Source organism: Pseudonaja textilis, chromosome 2, assembly GCF_049901715.1.
Source record: "Pseudonaja textilis isolate UNSWEBS1 chromosome 2, rPseTex1.2, whole genome shotgun sequence".
Lineage (NCBI taxonomy): Eukaryota > Metazoa > Chordata > Lepidosauria > Squamata > Elapidae > Pseudonaja > Pseudonaja textilis.
The window spans coordinates 137,353,493-137,366,873 of NC_141991.1; the positions used below are offsets into that span (position 1 = coordinate 137,353,493).

Consider the following 13,381-nt stretch of genomic DNA (forward strand, 5'->3'; position numbering starts at 1 on the left):
ACAGGTTTCAATGAAGCTAAAGGCTGAGCATCAATCCATAGAATATCTCAATCAGGTAAATTAATCACAGTAAGGTTTGAGTAGAAATGGGGTATGTTTTGATGCATTTCTTCCAATTAAGGGGAATATTTATAGCTCAGGGTTGAAACGAGGAGCCCTTGATGCTCTGCTAGAGATACCAGCACTAATGGTTTTACAAGCTCAGAAAGCACCAAGAAGGACGCATTTCTGCATACAGTCTAGGAGTTGGAATCCTTCTGGTTTTTTTTTCCCTAGGCACTCTTGAACCCTGGCACCACCTCTTTCGGGGGGAAAAAAAGCAGACTCTTTGCTCAAACTTACCCACTCCATTTTGTTTTTTGTTTTGTTTTTTTAACAAAGGTCTCTCTCTAAGTACTCCTGAAGCCTGCAGTCAAGTCTCCTCTGTGCAGCCTGGCCGAAGCCTCTTGCCATGTGCCGCTCCGCAACTGCAGCAGCAGCCGCTTCCAGCCACACCGCAGCAACAGCCAGCAATGACTAATCACATCATATCACAGGTGAGTCATCATTCAACGTTTCCACTGAGTGGTGAGCTCTTCTTGTGGCTTCTCACTAAGGAAGTGATGGCCAGAGGCAGGGGTGGGATTCAAATTTTTTAACAACCAGTTCTGTGGGCGTGGCTTAGGTGGTAGACGTGGCTTGGTGGTCATGTGACTGGGTGGACATGGCTTGGTGGTTATGTTATTGTCTGGGCGTGGCCAACTCAATATCACTCACATCGAGGCACGCATCTCCTCCCCTGGCCTCTCATGACTGTGGGGATGCTGCAACAGTCGTAAGTGTGAAAAATGGTTATAAGTCACTTTTTTCAGTGCCATTGTAACTTTGAATGGTCACTCCACACAAGCAAAGTACCAGCAAAGGAGGGGGAAAGAACTCCAGAGACATTCCTGAGACAGGAAGTCTAGTCCTGCCAAAGAATGTAATAAGGGTTAATGGACAAGTAGTTTCTGTAAGCAACACCAGAATGTTTCCTTCCTGCCTTCCTTACAGGATTAGGCCAGTAATTTCTTCTAACAACCGGTTCTCCAAACTGCTTAGAATGTTCACAACCAGTTCTAGTGAATAGGTGCGAATTGGTAGAATCCCACCCCTGGCCAGTGGAGTACTTGCAGATGTTTGTACGAAGCTTGAATAATGTTTGTGACCTTGTGCTAGTCCCCTTTAGGCATTCTGTCTTCTACTTAGATTGCAGCACAAAATTGGGACATGCCTGGCTTCCTGTCAGGTATATTCTGAGGTGACCCTCAGACATTGGAGTCGGAGATTTTTCCTAAATAAGGCTTAGTGCTCTCATGTCTATATTTGGTAGGGACAGAGCAGAAGTGCACACATCCTATATTTTATCTTCCTTTGCAAATAGTGTTCTGGTTTTTTATTTATTTTTTGCTATTTTTCATTTGGACCCTGCAAGATTCATGGCCCGGATGCGTCCTGTGCTGGCCACGCCCACCCGTTTTAACAAAGGGGGAAAAGTCACAATATGTCATGTGACAACGCGAGTTTGATACCTCTGATGTAGTGAAATGCAGTGAGGAACTTGCCCCCTCAAGGAAATTTTCAGGATGTATCAATAGAAATACGAATTCTTTAGATTCTTCATTAGAGATGTGCTGGATATGAGGTCTGAAGCAAAAAAGATGCTCCAGGTCAGGCATGAATGCACAGACTGCACCTGCCAGCACTTCTTTTCCTGAGCTTGCATGATAGAAAATATGGGTTTGAATTAAGGAGCGTGCTCATCCTTGCTCCTTGGTTGCATCTTGTTGGTTCCACTTACATTTCTTGAGGTCATGTAGCTACATGCACGCTCAAGAAAAAGCATGGCTGCTCTAAAAAGATGGTGATAAGGGCGTCCATACCTCTTCAGCTTCAAACTAGATCAAGAGGAGGACTGTCAAAGTCATGTTATCGTGGACGACTCCTGCCCTAATACCTCGCCCTGCTGAGTTTATTTTGCCTCACAGAAACAATGTGTGACTCCTTGTAAGATATATCTATGGCTTTCAGGACCTCGGCATACACTTACTAGTTTAGTCCAAATGAAGATGCTGATGAAAATGTATATGGCACCTGACTCCCAGGGATTCTGGGTGGTTCAAAACATTTAAAAATAAGGAACGATAGAAAAACCTAGAACCAATACAAAAAAAGAGAGAGAGAGAGAGCAAGAGCGAGCGGTTGTGTGTTTCTGTAGTCCCAATAGATGGCATTGTTTAATTGATGGAACCTGAAGTGTTCCAATCTTGTCAGATTGAGTTGGTCAGATAGATACTATATTTTATAAGAAAAAAATGAAAAAGGTTTTCTCCTTTCTAGGCACCTCCTTCGTCCTCTTTTTTTCCTTTTTCCTTTTCATGGTCTGTGTATCTTCAACTGTAGCATGGGAGAGAGTACAGACCTCAGCTATCCAGGATTTGAAGGCCATTAACTAAAGCCAAGTACAAATTCATGGAAAGGAATTTTACATTATGAATACACATGTTAGCTTACTTTACTTTACTTTATTGTCATTGCACCTCATACAAAGAAATTAAATACCACCTTCTGTGTACATTATGACTATGAAAATAAACACAAACACACATCCTTCACATTCTATACATTGAATTGAAAACCCCTGATATTGCATTAATATTGCACTATACAGTGGTTCTACTCTAGATGAAGAATTGTAGCCCAAAGGTCTCTTTTTCATTGGACATAAATTACTGGTACTATATTTTATTCTATTGTTGTGGCTACTATATTTATTCTACTGGTGCTTTATTTTATTTTATTGTTGTGGGAAAATAGAAGGAAGGAGTATTATTATGTTCATCGTCTTGAGTTATTTATAAAAGTAATAAAGACAGGGTATAAGTAAATAGATGAATGCATACATATTTACTATGTTACAGTCTTGTGCATAACTTTATAATATAGAATGGAGCCTATGATTAGAGAAACAGAAGGATTTTGTTATTTGGATTGAGAGGCAGTACATTCATTTTAAAGGAGGAAGGAATATAAGCATTCCTATCGGATTTAAGGAGCAATAATGCTTTTGGAAATTCTATTTTATATTAAAGCAAGCACAAAGGAAGCAGATTTTCCAGAACTTTTCATTAGGCATGGTAATTTATGTAAAGTTAGAAATGGGATGGAAAGAGATAAAAAGTGCAAATTGTATTAATGTGTTTTCACTTACAGCCAACACTGCCTTTTTATCTTTGAACTTCATAATCTTATTGATGTAATTGAACTCACTTCATCACCCTTATTTGTTAAAGCTAGTCATCTTATTTGCTAAAGACCTCCAGGGTTCCATCCAGTAGCACATCCTCAAAAGGCATATTTTGTATTTGTGTCTGAAAAGGGAACCTCTTTTGCTCTGGTTTCTAGTCCTTCATGTTTCCAAGTAGAAAAAAGAACCCGAAGCAATATAATTTTTTAAGCCTATGGGAGGGCTTCAGCTTTCCCTGACCTGAGCAATTTCTGGATGTATTGACTTCAACTTGTTAAATCCTCCTACCAGCCAGCATGGCGATGCTGGCAGTTTTGGAAATTGAAGTACATCTATCTGGATGATGATGCCCAGGTTGGGGTAGGCCCTTTTGTTTACTTTCCTTACTTCACTTGTTAGAATGTACAGACCTTTTGATAGTTTCCTAAAAGCCTATGAGACATCTGCAAAATGACTTCTCAGCTATTTACTCCATTTTATTCCCCTTACTTAACTGCAACCCTCTAGACCAGGGCTGTCAAACTCCCTGCTCGAGGGCTGGATACGTCACGCGCTGGCCATGCCCACGCCCGATTTAATGCAGGGGGGGGGAAAAAGTCCCGATACGTCATGTGACGCTGCCATGACAACATGAGTGTGACACCCCTGATGTAGACCATCCGATGATATTTATCCCCTTTTGCTTTCTGAAGAAAGAGAAGAAAAAAACCAGAACAAGCATTTTGAATAAGTAAGCTTTCATTTATTCTGAGTTGCTTTAAATGTATATTGATCCAGCCTAGTGAGCTGGGTAGAATTGCGGATTGTGTAAAAATTCCCACATAGAAACAAACCATTGTTCTGATTGGAGTTGAAACTACTTTGCAAAGCTGTCCTTTGCAAAGAATCAGGAAGATGGTCTAAGATACAGGTGGGCAAGCTTGCTTCCTGAATTTTGCAGTGTTTTCAAGACCAGTGTTTTCAAGAATTTTGCAGTGTTTTCAAGACCTTTGCAGTGTTTTCAATAATCTAACTCATTATTTTTTTATGCGGCTGGCTGGACGTATGCACAATTGCTTCTGCTGGGGTACTTGCCTTGCGGGAAAATGCTAGGAAAAAATACATATGTATATAATCTCAGGTTCTCCAGAGATCCAAGACCATGCAACTCCTCCTGTCCTTTCCTTCTGAGCAAATATTTTCCAGAGCACCCATTTCTTTTTCTTCTTTTTAAAATTGATGGGGAGCGGGTGAGGGAATAGCTCAAGTTGCTGTCGGGGCTTTTAAATTGCTTATCTGTATGTACATACAGTTACTAACCTCCTTCTACCTTTTCTCCTCTCCTTCCCTCCCCACCCTTTTTCTCATGCCTGTTTCTTCCCCTTCTCCCCTCCTTTTTCCCTTCCTGCTCATCTCTTAGCCGGTCCCAGCATTGCAGTCCTCTCCGCAGCCAGTTCAGTACTCTCCAAGCTCCTGTCCCCAAGTCCTCCTGCCAGTCTCTCCACCCCAGCAGTACAATATGGTATTAAAAACCCTATATCTTGCTGTCTTTTCTCTCTTATGTCTATTTCTGTTTTGCCTATTCACATATGTATTGTATACCCAAACGGATCTTATCAACCACTTTTGGAAGCCTTTTAAAGGAAGCAAGGTACAATAGATGGACTTTTCTTGTAACACAGTAAACTATTTGCCAGCCTTACTAGGTAGAAGAGATCAGGAAATAGCAATAGCACTTAGACTTATATACCGCTTTATAGTGCTTTACAGCTCTCTCTAAGCGATTTACAGAGTCAGCCTCTTGACCCCAACAATTTGGGTCTTCATTTTACCCACCTCAGAAGGATGGAAGGTTGAGTCAACCTTGAGCCTGGTGGGATTTGAACTGTCAAATTGCAGGCAGCTGTCTGTCAGCAGAAGCAGTTTGCAGTACTGCGCCACTGAGGCACTCTCAAATACAACCTTTTGAACTATTTCTACTTTGTTATAAGGCTACATTAACAGAATCTTGCCAGTCTGAAAGTATAATCCCTCCTCCCATCTCCTTTAACACATAAGAAACTAGGAAGGGTCTCTCTGAGCCTCTTGCCTGCCCAATTATCTAGCTGCACGCTGTATTTAATTGCTTATTTGATTGCTCCCTTGGCAGCATTATTTGGCTTGTTCTGCCCAGGTCTTTCCCACATATTATTACACTACTGCACACTGCCACCACTATCTCTGGCTACATTTTAACCCCCTGACCCACAGCCTGGTTCTGAACCGGGCTGCATAAGTGGGAGGTGTGAGCACAGGTGCGTGCAGCTCCACTTGCACGAGCTGAGGGCACTTGAACTCATGCGCATGCCTGCCACTCACACGGAACCATTCCCTCTCCCCCTCCTGCTGGGCTGCTAAACCAGAAAGGTTGGGGACCACTGCTTTAAGATACTTTCAAGGTACAGCAATTGTATATAACAGGTATACATGGTTGCATGAGATCCAAATGTTATCTCCAGAAGGACGTTATTATTATGGTGGTGGTGGTCATTTTAACTGCTGCTCTTTATTGCATTTATTGTATATCCCATCTTTCCTCTGAAAGCTAAAGGGGCCAAAAATGGCTTTATCTCCACAGCAGTAATCTTGAGATGTAGGTTGCAGGGAAAGGAGGATTTTTACAGTGAGCTCCGTTCAGAACTTGAACGCTGGTATCTTGGTAGCAAATATCTGAATCATTTTCTAGACCACGATATCATAGCGTTGAAAAGTAAGATGTAGTTTCCGAACCAGCAGACCCAGAGTATTTTTCTATATTGATTTAAAAAAAAACAGTATTTAAATTTGTTATAGCTGCCCAACTCTGACGGACTCTGGGCATCGCTTGCCTTTTGAAGAGTGCCTGTAATATCACAGAGGACAGAGGACCAGAGTCCACCTTCTCATCCTTGCCATGTTTTTCATTGCCTCTCCACCCCAGTTCCTGCACAGGATTATAAGAGTGCATGCTATGTCTGCCTTTTGTTAGAGAAGCGAAGGGAGCAGTTCTAAAGAACACATAGCTGTAGTTTTCTTACATGTGCCAGTCTCTGTTTAAAAGAAAATGGAGGAATAAGTGATGAGTGAGACCAGAAAGAGAACATGTTTAGATATTTTGGGGGGGTTTGCTTGTTTTTTCATCTGATAAGACAAGGCTTCCTCGGCTCAGTGTTGAATAGCCTCCTCTTCTTCGAAAGTGTGTTAGCTTTAATATCATTTTTATGAGTTAGCCTTTGCCCTGTACAAGCTGGGAATGCTTTCCCAAGTCTACCTGCAATAAATACCTTTATTCATCACCCGGTGTGCATTCAGAAACTGCCCTCAACCCCACTTCTCAGTTGCTTCCCCGTGATGGTATAAGTTCCAAAGTCTGCTGGACCCCCCCCCCACACACACACACACAAAAGTTTGCACTGAAAGAAATATAGGAAGTAAGCCTGAAAAGAACAGGCAACCCATTTGAACTGGAAGCTTGCTATGGGCTCTTTATAGGATGCTGCTCAATTCTGTGTCTGAATTAAATTCCCTTTTAGCAGCTCCTCAGATTAGATCCCAAACTCCTTAATGACAGACACGCTAATGGTGAAGCAATTGGGTGTATCCAAGGTAGCTGCCTAGTATTTTGCAAAAAACACCACCACCCTGGTCATTTCAGCCACCAGATGGCACTCATTTCTCTTGTCTTCCTGATGAGATTGTGCAGAATGAGCGACCTTTGCTTTCTCTCTTGCTTTGCTTATTAAATGGAAAGCAGTTTTTCACACACCCCATTTCTGAGGCAGATTGTGTATAACAAAAACTTCATACTACTAAAAGGAGTGATGGCTGGATAATTTTGTTTCACGCTATTCTCACTCCCAAAAAGAAGCTTCCTTTTTTTTCTGATGCTTTTCCCCAGGCTATAGCTGATAGAATAGAATAGAATAGAATAGAATAGAATAGAATAGAATAGAATAGAATAGAATAGAATAGAATTCTTTTATTGGCCAAGTGTGATTGGACACACAAGGAATTTGTCTTGGTGCAAATGCTCTCAGTGTACATAAAAGAAAAGATACATTCGTCAATAATCATAAGGTACAACATTTAATACTAGTCATAGGGTACAACAAGCAATCGAATCATACTAGGAAACGGTCAATATAAATCGTAAGGATACAAAGCGACAAAGTTACAGTCATACAGTCACAAGTGGGAGGGGATGGGTGATAATGAGTGATAAGATTAACAGCAATAGTAGTGCAGACTTTGTAAATAGTTGAACAGTGTTGAGGGAATTATTTGTTTAGCAGAGCGATGGCTTTCGGGGGAAAACTGTTCTTGTGTCTAATTGTTCTGGTGTGCAGTGCTCTATGATCTTAGGAGGTGAGAACTAAGAGAATTGAAAAAATGATAATTGTTCATCAGTTGGACAGGTACATGCATGATAAGAGTCCAAAGCTGCATTTCACTTTCCTCTGTCACCCCTGCCCCTCCACCCCAATTCTCCCAAACACATATTGTGATAATATACTGAATAGTAGTTCAGTAGGAATTCTAGATTAGCAAGCAGTTTACAGAGAAACTGAGAGGGAAACAGATGCTATCTTTTGCCACTATGAGGCTGCATGTTCAGGAACAGTTTACAGGTAGTCCTCAACTTACAATATTTCATTTAATGATCAAATTTACAACAGCACTGGAAAAGTGACTTATGACTGTTTCCGCCACTTACGACCATTGCTGCATCCCCACGGTCATGTGATCAAAATTTGGAAGCTTGGTGACTGACTCCTATTTATGACGATTATAGTGTCCCGGGGGGTCACCTTTTGCAACCTTCTAACAGGGAAGCCAAATTCTCTTCAACGACTTTGTTATTAACTTAACAACTACAATGATTCACTTCATACCGGTAGCAAGAAAGTTTGTAAAACGGGGAAAAACTCACTTAAAACTTAGCAACATAAATTTTGAGCTCAATTGTCATAAATCGAAGACTACATGTATCAGATAACTTAAACACACAGGTAACGTACAATTGTTTCAGTACCCTCCCAAGTACCTCTAAGTTTATTATACCATCTTGAACTCAGCTTGCATAAAGTAATTGGACCTTGCTTGGGTCGTAACTGAGTTTTGATCGTGCTTGTGGCTTGCAAATTGGTACTGTAATCAATGGTAGCAGGAAATGCTACAACAGCAGCCCCCAGTTTTAGGGCACCAAAGATTGGTTTCTACAGAGAGGCTTTTCCATGGACCGGAAGGAGGGTGGTTTTGCGTGCTTCTTGCATCCCGCAGATGGGGCTTTGCTTGTTTGCGTGGCCCAGTTTCTGGGATGCTGCAGACTGGTTCCAGTCCATGGACCAGGGGTTCGGGACACCTCTGCTACAGGTTGCTTGGAAATGTCCATGACTGAAATCTTAGCCTACATATTTTATAGCTTACTAAAACAATATTTCTTAACTGACAAAAGCTGTGATGAGCAATAGAAGTCAGTCTTTATGATGACAGTCATAGCATAAAGAAAATTGAGGCTTGGAATCTCAAGAGGCATAAATGATAGAGCATAAATTAATAAATGAAACAGGGGGAAAAGCATGTCATGGGGGAGAATGTAATAGCGCCAAAGAAAGTACAGGTGCATAGATAAGTATGAATGAAAGGGCTAAAAGGCATGTCTGCACATACAAATTACTGTCATCCAAGTTATTCTGAGTGCATATGAAAGTAGAAATGCATGGGCTGATAACAATCATTTCTTAGCCTAATGCCAGGGAAAATGCTGTTATTGTTCTTTTATACAGAAGGAAGGATGGCAAAAGTAAAAACAATAAATACAGAGGCATTAGCTTCTTAAAAGCACCTGAGAAGGTATTTGGTAGTATTTTGTTTGAAATAGAAAGAGAGGGGACAATGAGCCACATTTAGTAACTTTGGTGCTGTTTTTATGCCAGGCAGGGTTCAGTAGACCAGATATTTATTCATCCTTCATTGAGAAATGTAAGAATATAGTAAAGCATTTGGGAAAATAAATGGGATATTTAACCAATGCTTCAGTATTAAGTAGACATCCCTTTCATTGTTTGATAAATGTATAAAGGAATATTTGTGAGCATGTTAGAAATGTGTTGATTAAGGATGTAAATGTATGTGTACATTCAGGTGCAGATATTTGACACCTGAAGCAATTTGCATCAAATGTTTAATGATATGATATTGTGAGGAGTGTGGGGACAAGCAGTTGTGAACAATGCAAGTTATTTGCATATAGAACCGAAAAGCAAATAGGTGAATTTGTGTGCCTTGCTAAAATGCTTACTAAAAATGAAAAAAGTGAGAAATTTTAACATATGAAATGCTGGTAGAATGATACTGGATTGCAAAGCACAGAATGTTTGTTGACATAAGCAAAAATGGCCGTGCTTTAATAGCCATGCATGTGCCCCATTTTTTTTATGTAGAAATGAGAGTGGGTATGTCAAGGGAAGCAAGGTGGATGCTGCAGGAATGGTCTCTTTAGAGGTATGTGTGGTAAATTTTTTAAAAAATCAAGAATGAATGTAGGTTGATTTTGGAAATAAGTAAACAGTAGGGGGGAAAATGCACGATTTGTTCACATAAAGAGAATCAAAGAGGTTTAAAGGGCAGAAGATGAAGGAATTGAGAAGATGGGGTGAACTGAGAAAGTCATAGTTAAATGACAAGGATAAAATCCTGAGAAATAGTTTTTTAAAAAATTTCATGCCTTTAATTTCTCTGACTTATTATATTATTGTAATTCTCAGTGGAACTCTCATTCTTGCATTGTAAAGCATTACTTACCAGAAAGGGAATATTCTGTGATGGACATGTATGTGAACACACAGATGTATGCTGTACCTCCCTTGAGTCTCATAAATCTTAATCCCTAATTGAAGACCAAATAACCTATTGCTCTCATATTTTAAGCTAATTCCCATCATTCCCACCAGCACAGAGAATTTCAAAGGACTGTATGTGTTAGGGGGGCCATTAGAGGTTGTCTTACCCAGCCTAATAAACAACTGTATTGTGAAGGAGGGGTGTGTGTGTGTGTGTGTGTATGTAGGTCTTGACGTGTTTGGGTCTTTTTCTATGTAAGATTGAGAGCATCTTGGCAACATTTCGACGCCATCTTCAGGCTGGTGCTTTCGGCTTTGTGCTTGTGCGAGCAAAGCGTGATCAGAGCTGCTGTCTCCCTATATATACTGGTGGAGAGATTGGCTGTATTGTCATTTCTTGATTGGTTGATGGAGTTGATGTTTGCAGATTGGCTGGCTTTTTCGTAAGAACATGTGTGGCTGAGGTATTGGCTGTGTGTCTTATCAGCCTCCTGTGCTGTAACGACCTCGTCGAAACATTGCCAAGATGCTTTCAATCTTATACGGGAAAAGACCCGAACACGCCAAGACCTGCATACCTGTACCCGTGAAAAATCTACGAAAACACACACGCATACACACATATTTCATTTTATATATATAATGAAAGGTATCACAGGAAGTAGGTTCTTATAACAAGTAAGCATAATTAACTTGAAGGAATCGCTGATGTTCAGTTCTTGGATCCTCCTGCCTTGTTTCTGTTCCCTTTTCCCACCTTTACTGTTATTTGAAAGCAGGCAATAATTCCTTAAAATGACTCTCTTCTTCTCCAGATCAAGGTCTACCCATTTTGCATGGTTTGCAGTGGTGGCCTGCCATCTGTAGAAGTCATCTTTTAAAATATGTTACTTTGGTGGTATTTTTTTAGCAAACACATTGTATAATTTAGGAATGCCCAAGTAGTCATTTAGTCTTCTTTGATTGTTTCTAGGTTGGACTCTTCATTTTCCCAGCTTATTCCCACAATTGCAATGCAAATTCCAAAGTGACATTTAGACTGTCAGTTGGCAAAAATGGAAGTATCATTTCCTCCTGAGCACTTTGTGGTGGTTTTAATTTAGTGGAGTAGAAATGCTTATCTGTACTTCATTATTTTTCATTCTGGTTTTTTTAAATTTGTGGAGCTAAACAATAATTCTGATGTATGTCTGGTATAAAGGTTAGTATAGGATTATCATGTGAGGTGATGAATCAAGGTGCTAAAGTGACACTGTTGGATTTTTTCCTCTTTCCCTTTCTCCACTTTCCACCTGTTTGGTGCATGTGATTTTCTTATTCATCCTTCAGAAAAAAGGGCTCATATCCCTGCTCACTGGTGTACTTTGCTGGTGCCTTGATGCTGTTTTCACTGTGCTGGCGGGTGGTGCTGGCACTCTGTGCATGCTAATGGAGACAGCCCCAAGGCCAGTATTTCTACTTAATTTTTTCTCTCTCCTTTGTTTGGCCACAGGCTGATGAGCTCAGCAACCCCTTTGGACAGATCAGCCTCAGCCGCCAAGGATCCAGTGAAGCCCCTGATCCGTCCTCCGCCATGTTCCAGCAGCCAATCATGTCCCAGCATCCTCAGCAGACAGGATTCATCATGGCTTCCCCAGGACAGCCAATCACTGCCTCCAACTACTCTGCCTCAGGGCACACGGCGCCAGCCCAGCAGGTCCTCCAACCCCAGAGCTATATGCAGCCTCCGCAGCAAGTAAGTAGCAGCACCAGGTGTAGCGCTTCCATCGGAAGGGTAGCGCTTCCATTGGAATGTCTTCTGCTTAGGATTTTCTCAGGATAGAGCAGAATGGTACAGTCCACCAGTACTCATTCCATTATAGCACAGAGGAGCAGTCATAGCTCCCATCTATCGGCCTTGAATTAAAAATGGGAGAAACCACTACATCTTTGGGGGGGGGGGGGAGATCATATTCAAGGGACAATGTATATTATGGTTAGCTGTATAAAAATAAAACATGTATTATACAAAAATACTTAAAATAATGGGAGAGGAATACACCCAACTATTTTTTTCTCATAAGCAAATTGATCCAAGGAAATCATAAGAGAATTCATGTAACATCATCACAGATGACAGATTAGAACAGTATGCTCTCAATTCATGGTCAACATTGATTGTAGAAAAAAAATTGAAAGTTTTGAAATGACATGCATACTAAGCCATCATACAGCTGTTCCCAATATTACAAGAACAGAGTAAAAATAATAAGCAAAAGGAATTAAAGAAGGGGAAAGGAAGGGAAGGAATCCTTTTTAAGGAGTCTTAAAAGGAACTAAGAAATATGTAAAAAAAAAAAGAGAGAGAAGGAAGCATCTATGTTGATGAAAATTCTGGAAACCATTCACTATATCTCTCCATACAGTTCTAGACTCGTAGACCATCCTTGCTCCTTGCCACAGCTACACATGGCTTTATATGTAATATTTTGTACTTTTTAACCAGTTCCTTTTTGAGACTCTTATCAGTTCCACCCAACTATGCTTTTGTTGGACCTTCTCTTTTCCTCAACAGCCCATTCACTCTTACATCTTAGACCTGATTTGTAATTGTAATGTCCTCATTAGTTTTTTCTAACTGACTACTCCCAGTACCAGTTTTTCATACTGGTTCCTAATTATATTCAGTCTACATTAAATTAATCCATTCATTCTTGACCCCCTCTATCTAGATCTTGTTTTACCATACATTTCTTTAGTAATGCATTCTCATTACATTCAGCTTTTATGTATCATACCTCTCACTTGCATGCAACAAACTGGCACAAAGACACTCATTCAGAGCCATTTTGAATTTTAAAAAAATTCACTTGTTGCAACAGATCACGTGCTACCTACTACCTTTTCTGTCAGCATTTGCATTTCTGTTATCCATTTTTTCATCTTTAGTAAACATGCTTCTGAAGGACATTTCATTTGTTTGTGCTAGGTTTGGTTTTTTTGGCTATTAATGTAAAACTTTGTCCTACTTTCTCTTACAAATTCAATTCTCTTTGGACTTTACTACATGGATTTTTTTAGATCCCTACTTCCTCACTGCATCGTATAATCTGTCCACCATTTTTTCTTATGGTACCAGGCTAGAAATCAGGAGACTGTGAATTCTAGTTCCCTCTTAGTCACAAAGCCAGCTGGGTGACCTTGAGTTAGTCACTCTCAGCCCTAGGAAGGAGGCAAGGACACACAGTTTCTACAACCCTTGCCTAGAAAATTGCAGTTGCCAGGTGTCAACACTGAC

The 13,381-nt window shown here is 40.5% G+C and overlaps 1 protein-coding gene across 7 annotated transcripts in view; it reads left to right on the plus strand.

Moving 5' to 3' along the window:
* The window catches only part of R3HDM2 (R3H domain containing 2), a 173,696-nt gene that overhangs the window by 135,908 nt on the left and 24,407 nt on the right, over window positions 1-13,381 (plus strand). For 4 of the 7 annotated variants that reach the window (XM_026713862.2, XM_026713863.2, XM_087925454.1 and 1 more), the window contains 2 exons: window positions 382-536; window positions 11,597-11,839. In XM_026713862.2, coding sequence (XP_026569647.1) covers window positions 382-536; window positions 11,597-11,839 — 398 coding nt within the window. Of the gene's footprint in view, window positions 1-381; window positions 537-4,664; window positions 4,767-11,596; window positions 11,840-13,381 lie in introns of all 7 variants that reach the window. The other 3 variants (XM_087925452.1, XM_087925453.1, XM_087925456.1) reach the window with 1 other exon arrangement.